Genomic DNA, 13,203 nt, shown 5'->3' with positions numbered 1-13,203 from the left:
AGGGAGGGCACCACCTCTCCTGTTAAAGATAATTTTATGCATTTGGTGCATGGTGAAACACTGGTGTGAAAAGCTGGAATGGGCACGTGTATGCACATACGCGATACACTTTTTATCCAGAGGTACCCCAAGGGGATTTCTGTTCAACAACTCATCAAGAGTAGCTGGCCGCATGGCCACGGACTGGCATTTCCTGCTTTCAGATCTGCCCTTAAAGAAACTACAGGAGTATGTAGCTGCCACTTGGCTTACTTATTTGCCTGGAGCTTGAAGCGGGTCTCCAAACACCTCCAAGCTGGTAAGAGAAAAAGCATAGCCAAACATTCAGAAATTCTCATAATGTATTCCTCCACGGTAATCATGTCACTCTTTCACCCCTGCCTCTCCGAAACAGCGAAGAAAGGCGCTATTTGATGTAGACTCGCGGCAGTTCGTTTTGGCTCTGCCACTTCTTTTCGTACCTCCAGGCAACTTTCCCGCAATTTCCCTGATAGTTTCCGGACGCGGAGCAGACCCGCCGGCCAGCGCTCTTCTCCCTGGGGCGCACGCCCTGGCCGGCGACCCCTCGGACGGCGAAAGTCAGGAGACCCGGCGGCGGCCCCCGGCGGCGGCCCCCGGCCGCTCCTCCGGCTGATGGGCCTGCCCTCGGGCCCCCTGGCCCCCGCGGAGGCTGTGCGGGGAGCGCGGGGCCGCGGGTCCTCGGCTCGCCGCGCGCAGTGCGGGGCGGCCGAGCGGCAGCCGGCGAGGGCCGAGCGGCCGCGGCGCTGGGACCCCCGCGCGCGGGGCGGGCGACGCGGCGGCGGGCGCGCGGCGGGCTCCGGGGCTGTGGCGGGCGCGCGGCGAGCCCCGGGGACCCCCGCCCGGGTGGGGGGCGCCGCGGCCTCGGGCCTGGGCGCAGCCCCTCTGCCCCGCGCCGCCCCCCGCGGCTTGGCCTCGGCGCTGGGGCTGCAGCCCGGGGAGGCCGGCGGGGGACGGCGGGGGCGTGGCGGGGGCGCGCGCCCGGGGGGACCGGCGGGCGCCGCGCGCCTGCCGCCACGGGGCGGGCGCGGGCGCCGGGTGGCAGTAGGGCAGCCGGAGGGGCAGCGACATCTGCGGGCCGGCGGCCGCCGCCCGGGGGCGCGCGGCGGGGCCGGAGGGCGGGGGTCCGAGCAGCAGCGGCGCCCCTGGCGGCGCGTCGGCGGGCGGCCGGGCGAGCTCCGCGGACCGGGGACGGCGCTGGTCCGGGCCCCTCGAGCGCCTCGGGGCCCCCGGGCTTCCACTAGCGACGGCGACGGCTCGCGCGCTCTCCCGCCTCTGGAAAGTTGCTCCGATACTTTTGCTGCTCCATCCAGGGCAAGATCCAAGAGCGCGGCTCGGCCCGGGGCCGCGGGGGGACCCCGTCCAGCGGCAGGAGGCGGCGCCGCGGGAGCGGAGAGCCGGGCGCAGTGACAACCCGGCCCCGCAAGGGGTTAACTGCCTCCCGCCGGCCACTCTACATGTCAATAGAGCGCAGCTGCTCCGCGCCGCCGGGCTCGCGCTCTCCCGCTCTGTGATTGGCTGCCAATGACATCACCGCCCGTGTTGTCACACTAGAGCACCCGGAGCGCCGGCGGCCGAGCCCGCCTCCCGGCGGCCAGGCCCCGCCCCCGGCCCCGCCCTCCCCGGCCGCCCATTGGCGGCAGGCCGCAGGGAGGTGGCGGTGGGACTTCTCCGGGCTCCCATTGGGTCCCGGGGCCGTCGGTCGGCGGACGGCCCGCCCCCTGAGAACCTTACATTTACAGTGTAGCAAAAGAGAAAGTAACTATGTTGCTGCTGGAGATCAATGAAGCCCGGTGAATGGGGGAGGACTGTGCGGATCCCGAGCGGACGCCGAGCGCCGGAGGGTGGAGGGCTGCGCTGATCTAGGAAGTAAGTCAAAGTCCCCGCGGCTGCTCCTGCGAGCCCGGGCGTGGAGGTGCAGGAGCGCGAGGCGGTGTGAGTGTGTGTGTGTGTGAGTGTGAGTGTGTGTGTGAGTGTGTGTATGGGAGTGAGAGGGAGACGGAGGGAGAATGCTCTGCTGCTGGGCAGCACAGCAGGTGAGGCTCGGGGTCCCGGCTGTTGAAACCCTCCTGCTGCCCTGTGCGTTTAGCCCCCGCAGTCCGCTTGGATTGGGGACCAAGGAAAAAAACGAGGTTTGTCGGGTGCTTTGCGGCAGTTTTAAATGTCCGGGGTTGGCTGGTGCGCTGTGGCGAAGGGGGGTGTGAAGTGCCCCAGGAGCGGGAGGGAGCGTTCTCCACCCACTTGATTTTCTTTTCGGCCCCTGCCTAGTGGTGGGGGTGCGCCTGGCGGGGGGCGGCGGGGTGGAAGAGCCCTGGATTTCTCGGGGAGGCTTCCTGTTGCAGCCCGGATGGTTTCTCGGGCACTGTCTACGGCCGACCCTCTGCTGCAGGGATGCAGATCTCCTTCCACACTCCGTGCGTGTGTGCGAGCCGCGCGGGTGCGGAGGCGGGGGTCCCGGGTGTGTCTCCCTGAACGCATACCGTCCCTCTCCAAGGAAATAAGACTGTTGATCCTGGGACGGAGCCTCCCAGGTAACCAACCTCGAAGACTTGGACCAGCGGTTGGTCCTGAAGGGAAACAGTTGGAGCTTCTGGAATAGTACTCGCTCTTCAAAAAATACTACGCAAGGGGTGCGTGTGTGTGTGTGTGTGGATGAGGGAAACCAGAGTCGGCGGGGATCTGCGGACGTGACGGGTGCCAGCCCCCGTGTGCGCGCGTCCGTGTGCGTGCGCTGCCTGAGACTTTGGCTCTGTGTCGGGGAATGGTGATGGAGGTGTGGAGACGGATGGTAGATGGCAGCTGTCCAGGCAGCTCTTGAAGTTCTTTGAGGTGAGCGGCTTTTGCTGGGGGTTTGGTTTCCTCTCTGTGTGCGTGCCTGGTAGAAGGCGAGGAGCCAGCAGGGCCCGCTCGCAGAGCAGAGCGCCCAGGGGAGAAAGGACCCGTGCCTTGGCGTCCCCTTGAGGAGCCCCGAGGTAGTCCTGGTGGGCACACTCAGGCCCCCTTCAGCAGAGACAGGCTGACTGGGAAGTCCTCTTTATCTCGTCCCTGCGAGGTTCAATCCTCCTTGGGGGGGGGGGGGGGGGGGAGGCGGGGTTTGATGTCTGTATGGGATCGAAAATATCCAGAGCTGCTGCCTTCAGCTGAAAGCAGCTCTCCAATTCCTGGTGTGTGCCCGTGGGGGAGATGCAGCCAGGGGGAGAGTTGAGATGGCCCTTTTCTTAGAGGCAGGAGTGGGGGTGTGGGAGGGAGGCAATGGGCGATGCATTTGCCGGGGTTGGGGTTTCCAGGCCTGGGTTCTGGGGCTTGAGGCTTTGTTTTAGGACACCAGGTCTGTAGTGAAAAGGGGAAATGCAGATTAATGTACAAGGTTTTAATATGACTGGGTTGTGCTTTTCAAAGGATCCGGCAAAATGAACAGCAAGCGTAGCTCCTAGTCAAAGAGATCCATGGAGGGGGATACTTGCATTCTGATTTGCAGAAAGTTGCTCTCTGCCCCAGATGTATATTTAGCTGCTGTGTATGTTTCTGTGAGCCATGCCAGCGCTCTTGGGCATCCCTTTGCCTTTGCAGTGGGTGAAGGAATTAAATGGAAAGCAGGCAAGTGGGGGACAAATGGGGCTTTCTCAGGTGGTTGCCGTATCCTTCTGCCACGGAGAGAAAGCCAAGCGTAGATGGCCTTTTAAAGAACTGCCCTTTCTGCCTTCAGCTTTTATAATACTTTGGTTTGTATTTTTCCCTTTTGGAGAGTCCCTGAAATGCTGTTCATCCAGATTTGCCTAGATCATATATTTAACCTTAGACTTAGCAATCAAAATAGATGCGGGCCCTCAGCCATGCATCCTCTCTGAATACATCAACATGGGTTTCGGGCTTTGGAAGGGGCCTGTTGGAGGGCACGGGGACGGCTTGGCTGGAGGGGGCGGAGGTCTTCCCTAGGGGCTGGGTTAGGCCGTCTTTCCTGTCACATGACTTTACTCTTTCTCCCCCCCCTCCCCTTTACAGAAGGTCTTGGATTCTTCCTGCATTGCCGGTTTTCAGCCTCCTCATGCCTCCGTCTCCTTTAGACGACAGGGTGGTAGTGGCACTGTCCAGGCCGGTCCGACCTCAGGATCTCAATCTCGGATTAGACTCCGGCTCCCTTGGCTCTGCCGCCCCGGGCCGTGGCAGCCGCCCTCCTGTCATCGCCGCCGCCGCCGTCGTGTCCCTCAAGGCTGCGAACCTGACGTATATGCCCTCATCCAGCGGCTCTGCCCGCGCCCTGAATTGTGGATGCAGCAGTGCCAGCTGCTGCACTGTGGCAACCTACGACAAGGACAATCAGGCCCAAACCCAAGCCATTGCCGCCGGCAGCGCCACCACCGCCATCGGCACCTCCACTGCCTGCCCTGCGAACCAGATGGTCAACAACAATGAGAATTCAGGTCCCTTGAGTCCATCGGGCGGGGCGGGCAGCCCTGTGTCGGGGACTCCCAAGCAGCTGGCCAGCATCAAGATCATCTACCCCAACGACTTGGCGAAGAAGATGACCAAATGCAAGAGCCACCTGCCGAGCCAGGGCCCCGTCATCATTGACTGCAGGCCCTTCATGGAGTACAACAAGAGTCACATCCAAGGAGCTGTCCACATTAACTGTGCCGATAAGATCAGCCGGCGGAGACTGCAGCAGGGCAAGATCACTGTGCTAGACTTGATTTCCTGTAGGGAAGGCAAGGACTCTTTCAAGAGGATCTTTTCCAAAGAAATTATTGTTTATGATGAGAATACCAATGAGCCAAGCCGAGTGATGCCCTCCCAGCCACTTCACATAGTCCTTGAGTCCCTGAAGAGAGAAGGCAAAGAACCTCTGGTGTTAAAAGGTAAATGCCCCTGGTCCCCTCCCAAGCACAGTTCTTGTTAGCCAGGGGTTCACTTTGGGTTTTCACTTAGAAGTCACAGCACTTTCCTCACCCCAGCTACGAAAGATCAAAATAGATTTTCTTCTTGTCTTCCCTTCCATGTGCTTTTTAAATTATTTTTGGTATAGCAAGAGAGAGAAAACAAAAACAGCTCAGCAATATTGGCAACGTGGAACTGGAAGCCAGAAGACCTGGGTTCTAGTCTTGATTCTGCTTCTGATTTGCGTGACGCAGGTCACTTCACCTCTCCAAGTTGTCTTGTTTTTCTAAAAAGGGGCTTTATACCAGAAGGTGCTTCAACTTGTGCCTGGTCTGGTAGCTCTCTATTCTAGTCAACAGTTATTGGAAAGTTCTTGTCTCTCAGACTTAACCAATGTTGACGGAATGGAGGAAACAGCAACTATGATGAACTATACATAAATCTCGGAAGTTCTTCCTCCATCTCACCTCTCTGACCAACTTGGCGTTTATAAGGTTTGCAAAGTGACCTTCAAGAAGGGTGGAGACCCTTAACATTATTTATAAGGCCCCATGGAAAGCATGTATTCACTAAATACATCCATCCCTCTGTCAAAGCTCCAAGGTGACAGAGACTTTCCCATGAAATACACCCCAGCCCATTGTTCCTTCTGGTCTTACCTGACAACGGTTGGCATTATGGCCCCTCCCAAGGTGGGGTGGGGAGCCACCTGCCTGGTACATTAGATGTAGAAGGAATGAATTCCTCACTCTTCTTTGTGCTCCTTCTGCACAGTGCTCCCTTATCCAGCAGGAGAGCTCTCATTTTATGTCCATTCCATTTGGGAATCTTCTCCCTCTGACATCACCCTATAAGGTTCTGTGCATGATGTTCTTCTTCAGCCTCTTCTTCCTAGTGGTGGTGGTGAGAGTTAGTCATCTCTCTTCTCTACTCTCATGCGATGAGCCAAGGTGCACAGTTTCTGGGCCACATCTCCAGTCTCATGAAATATGCTGACCAAAGATGTGGGTTTCTTTGAACATCTTACACATTTGAATTGGAATAGGCCATTTGGTTGGGCTGTGTGGTTTTGTCTTTGTAGGATAGCCCTGACCTTCTCCTCCTTGTCTTTCCAATGATGCATTCTACCTTTTGTTGAGTAATGTTCTTGGGAAAATGGTTCTGAATTCCTTTGACGTGTCCCTCTTTTCCCTCCTCTGTCCCATTCCTCAAGCTTGCTTTCACACCTACCATAAAGGTGCAACTTTCCACAGGGCTCTGCTGGGAAGAGGGGTGCCGTGGAGGTTGTATCCAGAGAGTTTCAGCAGTGCTCGGGCATATTCTGTTGCAGATCAGTTTTCTTGAGGTGACAAATAGGTTCAGTCTTCCTATGTAGTTCTGTGCTTTATTGGGTCTTCATTGGATCACCCTGAGCGAGTCCCAGGGCATGTACCCAGCTATTGCTCTCTTACCATAATCTTGATTTTCTCCTCCTTTTCAGATGAAAAGTCTAAAGATTTCCCAATTGTGATCATTTACCTTGGGAAGGTTCCAAAGGGGTAGCCGATGGTGTTGATGTTCCCTTGTTTCCTCATTTAGAGTAGATGTTCCTGATTGAAAGCAGGTCTTGTTTGTCTGCTTGATTTGAGGACTCTGGACTTGACCATGGGGTGCTTGGGAAGAGTTGTAGAGCCTACCCTGTATTTTGTGGTGGGCCTTATTGCGTATGTGACTGGTTTGTCAGTCACTGAGAAATGAATCTTCCTTGGTGCTATTGATGAAAATGGGGTTCCTCTCTCCCTTTCCTGTGGATGCAGCTGAGATTCAGGGCAGCCTGGGCTTCTTCCCCAGTGTCCAGACAGTAGGCTTGACTCAATGGGCGGAGCTGGACACGCTGGTGACCTCACCACTGAGCGCCCTGGGAGGCCGCTCCGAGGGCTCGTCATTTTCGGGTTGGTGAGGCACGGCAGCGGTCGACTCGGAAGACACTCTGGTGGTAGGGGTTGGACTCTTTGTGTGGCTTTGGGGGCTTTCTCTTGAGATATCTGGGAATTTGGTTGGGAGCTCAGGAGCAAAAGAGTCTGTAATCTACTTGATTTGTTATTATGGTTGTCATTATTTTGGTCTCTTTGGGGGGTATGGCCTAATATTGGAACCAAGATGGGAAAGAAGGGAAAGGGATCGATTTTAGAATACCCCGAGCTATCCTCTCTGCTGGGTAAACCAGTGGTTAAGGTCATGACACCACTGGTGTGAAGGACTGGGTGGGCTTCCCTCAGAGGACATGGCCAGCCACTGCTCCTAGGTTCTCCTGGAGAAAACGCTTCCCTGGGTCAAGCAGCCCGTTGTGGTCTTCCTTCTCTGAGGAGGCTTACTCTAGTAATCCCCTCCCTTGGAGTGATCTAAGACTTTATTTCAGCAAGAGTACTACTGGTACCATTTTGGGATGAGTGATTTTTGCCAAGGAAGTGTGGTGCAGAGGTAGTTAGAATATAAGGTAGAAACTTCTAAGGCCTCGTCAATTTATTTTCAGAGATTTCAGTGTGATCCCAGGTAATTTATGGCTGGCCCATCTGATTCTCTGGCTTCTGTTTGTAAACACTGGTTGCTACCCTCCCTGTCCAAGTTCCACGTCCCCCTGTTTCAATGCCATGTTCTCCATTTTTGGTGCTGCCTGTCAAGTGGGTGGCTGCTCCGCTGCCATTTTAGTAATGCTGTGTCAGGTTGGGGAGAAACTGATCAGAGGTGCAGAAGCCCCTGGGATTAAGTTACGGTTCTAATTTCAGCCCCCTCCTTGCTGTGACCTGAGTCTGAATCCATGTTTTATTTTCTTCTTCTGAAGCATAAATGGCATCAGACGTGCTTTCTCACCGCCTGGTGAAAACGATCCAAATGTATAAATATTTAGGGATCTGAGAAGTCTTCGAAAGAATTACACTCCATTTTTACCCAAAGTTGATGTGAATAGGGTTTCTAACCAAAATATTTGGCAAGACTAGACAGTTCTGGGTATTCCATAATGAGGGTCTCCCACTTGGATATGATGTTTATAAGACTCTCATTCTCTCAGGAAGGGTGGGTTCAGAGAAATATTTTGTCATTTACCTCTGAAGGAAAGGAGAATCTACTACCTATCTCCTCCTCCTTCAAGTCAGTATGTGCCTTTAAAAATTTTTATTATAAAAAATTGTAAACCTAGAAAAGTAGAAAACAATGTAACCAACATCCATCTACCTATCACCGAGGTTAAACAACTAGTCATATTTGGTCTTATTTGCTTTCTCTTCCTTTTTTTGCTGAAACACTTTATAGTATAGACAACCTTTAAAAGTTAATACATGTATTTAATATTAAAATTATTGACATAAATTTAATCAAGCTGGGATATTTTATGATATAATATGGATAACAGTTTCACCCCTAAATAATTCAGTGTTATGTGCCCACTTTGAGATCTTTTCCAAACTTAGAATCCCATGTGACCAAGTGGCCGTCAGGTCCATGGAGAAGCTTCCTTCCCTCAGAGTGGGAGGCTCAAGACTCGTCCACGGAGTCATGCATCGCCCCCTTTCCACACCAGTGTGTCAGACCCGTCCCTGTATTTTCTCTGTGCCTTTAGAAAACAAAGACTGACTGACAGGTACACTCTCCAACAGGCCTGTTTCCGTAATAGAGGGATTTATTAGCAATGAGGGGAGAAAAGGGAATCCAGTTTAGGAGGCTGGTACATAGTGCCCATGGAGTCAGAATTTTGTACTGTGTAGTTTTCTATCATAGCTCCTGAGAAATGAGCAACATAAATTGAATATTTCTCCACCATCAAAAATGATTCTGAAATAAACACTTGGAGGCAATACAGTGTTTGGTAACAAAGTGAAAGGCTATGCTCAGAAAGAATATGTGAAAATATTCTTTCTATTCCTGCTTGGTTTTGTGGGGGAATGTAAGTCCCCTCTTGCCTCTCGGGGAAGTTATGAGGGGCTTTAAAAAGAAACAAAGTCATGTCTACATTCACCAACTGACTGTGGTTATTCTGAACCTCTTTTTAGCAAATGGTGGAGAAATTAAAAGAGGACTTTGGATCCATTCTGCCTGAGTCCTAGCTTGTTCTCCTATTCCTGGCAAAGTGCCCTTGGCCAAGTTGCTTCATCTTTGTTCCTTGGTTTCCTCACTTGCAAAAAGAGGATGTAACTGTGACTATATCTCTGAGTGTTAGTTTGGTTGCTAAATGAATTAATGTATACAAAGTGTTTAGAAGAGTGCGTTGTGTGTGCTGAACACTCAGTAAGTGTTGCTCAATACTATGGATTGAACAGAAATGATGGTGCAGTAAAAAGGCAATTTGGGCTCTTCTTCCAAAGGAATACACATTTCTGTAGGTATAGTGGTGTGTGTGTGTGTGTGTGTGTGTTGCTATGACCTAAAAATAACATGGTGACTGTTAACTAATTTAAGTAGCATACAGTTGGAGTGCCAAGTAATTACAAAAACATGCTGGGTCGAGAGGTCATAGTAATTTGGGCATATCCTAGAATTATTTATTTGTAGGGGAATTTGTAAAAAACGTGATTATAAATCTGTCTAGCTAACGTCATCTAACTAAATAATGAAAGTATAAAATGATTAAGCTTTGCTTTTCCTGGCCTCTCATCAGGCTGATCTATTTTTGGAATACTGATTGTAGTCTGACTATAAAAGGGTGGGTGGAGGGAGGGATTGGGTGCCTCGTTTTGAAAGTTTCATGAAGCTTTGGGTTGTGAAGGGTTGGAATGGGAAGGAAAAAGGAGGGACTGAGATGAAACCCTGCTGCTTTCTTTCCATGAACCTGAATGCTTACTCTGGACTGGCTCAGTTACCTGCACTCTATGTGAGCCTATGGGTCTACCATCCAAATTAAATTGTAGGTGACAGGATGATGCCAGGGAGCCCTCTCGTGCACCCCTGTCCCTCCTCCCCTGTGTGCTCAGCTCACTTACACCTGGGTTCAAGTCTTGTTGTTTTTTTTTAATTGACCAACTGTGTGCGTCCTTTGGCAGCAGCTCACTTTACCTTTCAGAGCCCAGTTTACCTCCACTCTAAAGCAGGAATCATTCCGCCATCACAGGATGAAATGACAGGATGTAAATCAAGTGCCTGGCACATGGACAGCTCTCGTCGCGGAGGCCCTGGCCCCTGCTTCCTTCCACCCTCTTCTTGAGGGATGTCTCACACTAGAAGGGGAAGTGGTGAGTGGGTCTGTGCACAGGCCTGGGGGAGCGTGTTTGGTAGGAACACCCTGGTGCTTACCAATTCAAAGCTGTTAATTCAACCATCTGGACTGTCAAGGACAAGTTCAAGAATCTCCTCTCCTGGCACTGGTGGGTAATGATTCCAGATTAGAAAGAACAGGGTAGAGGAAGGGCATTAAACAGTTTGCCTAATTCTGCTTTTAAAAAAATGTGTGTGGATGGGAGAAAGGAAGCATGGTGAACATGTGCAGCTTTCTACTTCCCCTCTAGGCAAACCCATCTGGACAGAATCACAGGAGCAGAACAACTCTGCCAGAGCCTTCTGGTGCTCAGGCCCCCGGGTGCTCAGTGCCCGCCCCTGACCAAGAGCAGACACTGCTCCCTTAGACCCCAGGTTAGCAGCAGCCAGAGCCTCCCTGGCCCAGCTGCTGGGGCGCAGTCTTGGGGTAAACATGTATGGTGCTGCAGGACCTAGGTAATTAGTCCAGGTAGGTAGATGCTGTGAGCAGTATCTACTTCAGGAGCAGTCACAGGACCTGGGACTGCAAGAGTCCCAGCTCTTAGAACTGGAAGGAGCTTCCGGAGATCCCCCCTCGTCTGGTAGATTTTACCCCAGGCTGTTAATGGGAATCACCTGGCAGAGGTTTTAAATCTATGATGCCCAGGTCTGCCCTCCAGACTTCGGATTTATTTGGTCTGTGGTGCAGCTCCGCAGGGGATTCGAACATGCAGCAAATTGGTGAACTGTTGGTCTAGTCTGCTCATCATGCAGTTACAGAAATGAGGGCCTAGGGAGGTTTATGACTTGTCCAAGGTCACGTGGATGATTAATTTGGAGCCTTGGTCCCTAGTGTGAAAAAAGGTCCTGCTGGGATTGACAGAATTGATGTGTCCATGACTATCTAACATTACAATATCTAAAGTATAAAATGAAAATATAAAATAGCATATTTAACCCACAATTAAGGATGAATTCACACTTTGTTGAATTTTGAGATTTCAGTGTGGAACTAAAAGGACCCAAGTCTAAGAACTTTTGAAACCAGAAGCTTTTGGTCCAGATACACACATGGGTCCAATAAATAGGGGAAACATACGGACATCAGCTTAATCCCATCTTCTAGGAAACTTAGTGAATTGAGGATGACAGAAGAGCATGTCATCAAAATGTACCCTTGAACCCCAGCATCTCAGCCTTCTGGGGATAAACAGGGGCTGTCTTTTTTGTTGGTGGTCTCCAGGGCTCGTACAACCATCGGTGCAGAGAAATGCATTCATTTGTTCGGCAGGTATCCCTGAATGCCTTCTGCGAGCGAAGTGCTAGTGGCCAGGCTGGGGGATCTGCCACTGCTAAGCTCAGGATCTAAATGCTTGGGTGAGAGCCAATATGCAAGAAGCCAGCCTTCCACATTCTTTCAGCCGTGAAAGCCATGTGCTCTTGTATTCTTCGCCATCCTCTTCTGCCACGTGATCTTGTGGAGGGAGACGTTGCTCTTCAGGGAATGTTCTCTTGGGAAGTCCATGTTTATGTGGCATTTTTCTCCTTTCTTTTTCCATTTCAAGAAAGAGCCTGGCCTTTTCTAGGTGTGTCTTTATGGGCCAACAGAATTTCATTCCAAAACTCTTGATCCCAGAGAAATCATTTGTTGGCTTAATGGAAAGGGAGCTATGACCATCTCTGCCCCAGAAGTTCAAGGCTGACAGGCCTTTGTGTTTAACAGTGGAGAGGAACCTTGCGATTTGGACCCCGCTAATTTTGGACATGTTGCTGATAGGAGCAAAGCCTGTGTTTCTTTTTCCTGTATGCTATCTATGAGAAGAAGGTTGTCAACAGTATATCCGAGACAAGATTTTGGCCAGCTTTTAAAAAAATGTTTGCAAATACAATAAAAAATCTCTCTAAGAGGCAGAGCTGGGATGAAAACACAAGTCTCTGTGATTTCAAAGCCTGTGACACTTCCCCCCAACCATATGGATCCCTCTTGGGCAAATTTTCATTGGTTTTGTTTCCATATGCCATGTACTCTACATTCAAGCAGTATAAACTTACTAGTTCAGAAAAACTGGGGTGAGGAGAAAACAGTGACTATGAATCATGACCTGAGGTTCTTTGTAGAACATTTGAAAAACTACATTTTATATTCAAGTCAATGCAATCTTCTTTTCTAACGGTAAAGTCTTTGAGTCTTTAGAAGTTTTCATCTTTACTCCAAGAGCAAGATCTTAGCATCAGTTATTTTCCCAGGCTATGTTTATATCATCCCTTTTTTACTTAAAAGTTAGGGGAAATATATATATATATATATATATATACTTTTTTCTCCTAGCAGGACCCATATTTTATGAAACTTAAAGGAAAAGGAGCTGTGAGCCTGTGATTTCAGATAAGGAAATGAGATGGCATGCCCAGTGCTTTCATGTAAGTGGAGGCCTATTACCTCATCATGTTCAGCCTCTGGCAAAACAGATCACTAACAGGAAGAAAAGGGTTTGCATACTCATCAAATTACCCTGTTGCCCTTCATGTTTTATTTGTGGTGGAGGCCTAATTATCTTTTTTCCCTCCTAAGACTTGAATTTCATGGAAAACAAACCAAAGCCAAAATCTCCCTGAGTGCTCCAGGTGCTGTCTTTGTCTTGCTTCTCTGGATGGGACCCCAGGATGTGTCACCCGTTTCCAATCCCAAGCAAATAAACAGAACCACCCAATCCCGGGAACAGTGTCAGGCAGGTCCTCCCTTGGAGGAATTGAAAATTCCCGGGTTGTAACATGAGCTCAGCTGTTATTTTGTGTCCTCAGTGAGGAGTCCTCAGAACACCACTGTCTGGTCCGTTCATGGCTTGTATTTATTCTGCAGAATAAATCATCTCCCATTCTTTGAACCACAGCCCCAAGTAACGTTAGGTATAGTGAGTGAGAAGGCATCTCTAATGTATATGTATGACTCCTTTCCAGAGACGGGCGTTACATTGCTTATGCTTTCTATTCATTATCCATTCTTTTCATTCCAATAACAAAATTAGCTATAGATTCTGCCCCCCTTCCTGCCCCCCAGTATAAGAAGACAGGATTTCTAGTAGGCTGTTGTTACCTTTGGGGAAA

At 51.0% G+C, this 13,203-nt stretch overlaps 1 protein-coding gene across 4 annotated transcripts in view; it reads left to right on the top strand.

Annotated features, from left to right (window-relative positions):
• The first annotated feature begins 207 nt into the window (after window positions 1-207).
• The window catches only part of DUSP10 (dual specificity phosphatase 10), a 66,464-nt gene continuing 53,468 nt past the window's right edge, over window positions 208-13,203 (top strand). Inside the window, exons 1-2 of one of the 4 annotated variants that reach the window (XM_004484539.5) lie at window positions 208-298; window positions 4,021-4,874. In XM_004484539.5, coding sequence (XP_004484596.1) covers window positions 4,064-4,874 — 811 coding nt within the window. In that variant the 5' untranslated portion in view covers window positions 208-298; window positions 4,021-4,063. Of the gene's footprint in view, window positions 299-1,690; window positions 1,888-2,302; window positions 2,649-4,020; window positions 4,875-13,203 lie in introns of those variants that run through there. The other 3 variants (XM_058275248.1, XM_004484538.4, XM_071207751.1) reach the window with 3 other exon arrangements.

The sequence above is a fragment of the Dasypus novemcinctus genome, chromosome 13 (genome assembly GCF_030445035.2).
Source record: "Dasypus novemcinctus isolate mDasNov1 chromosome 13, mDasNov1.1.hap2, whole genome shotgun sequence".
Lineage (NCBI taxonomy): Eukaryota > Metazoa > Chordata > Mammalia > Cingulata > Dasypodidae > Dasypus > Dasypus novemcinctus.
This window is presented reverse-complemented; position numbering and strand designations above follow the sequence as displayed.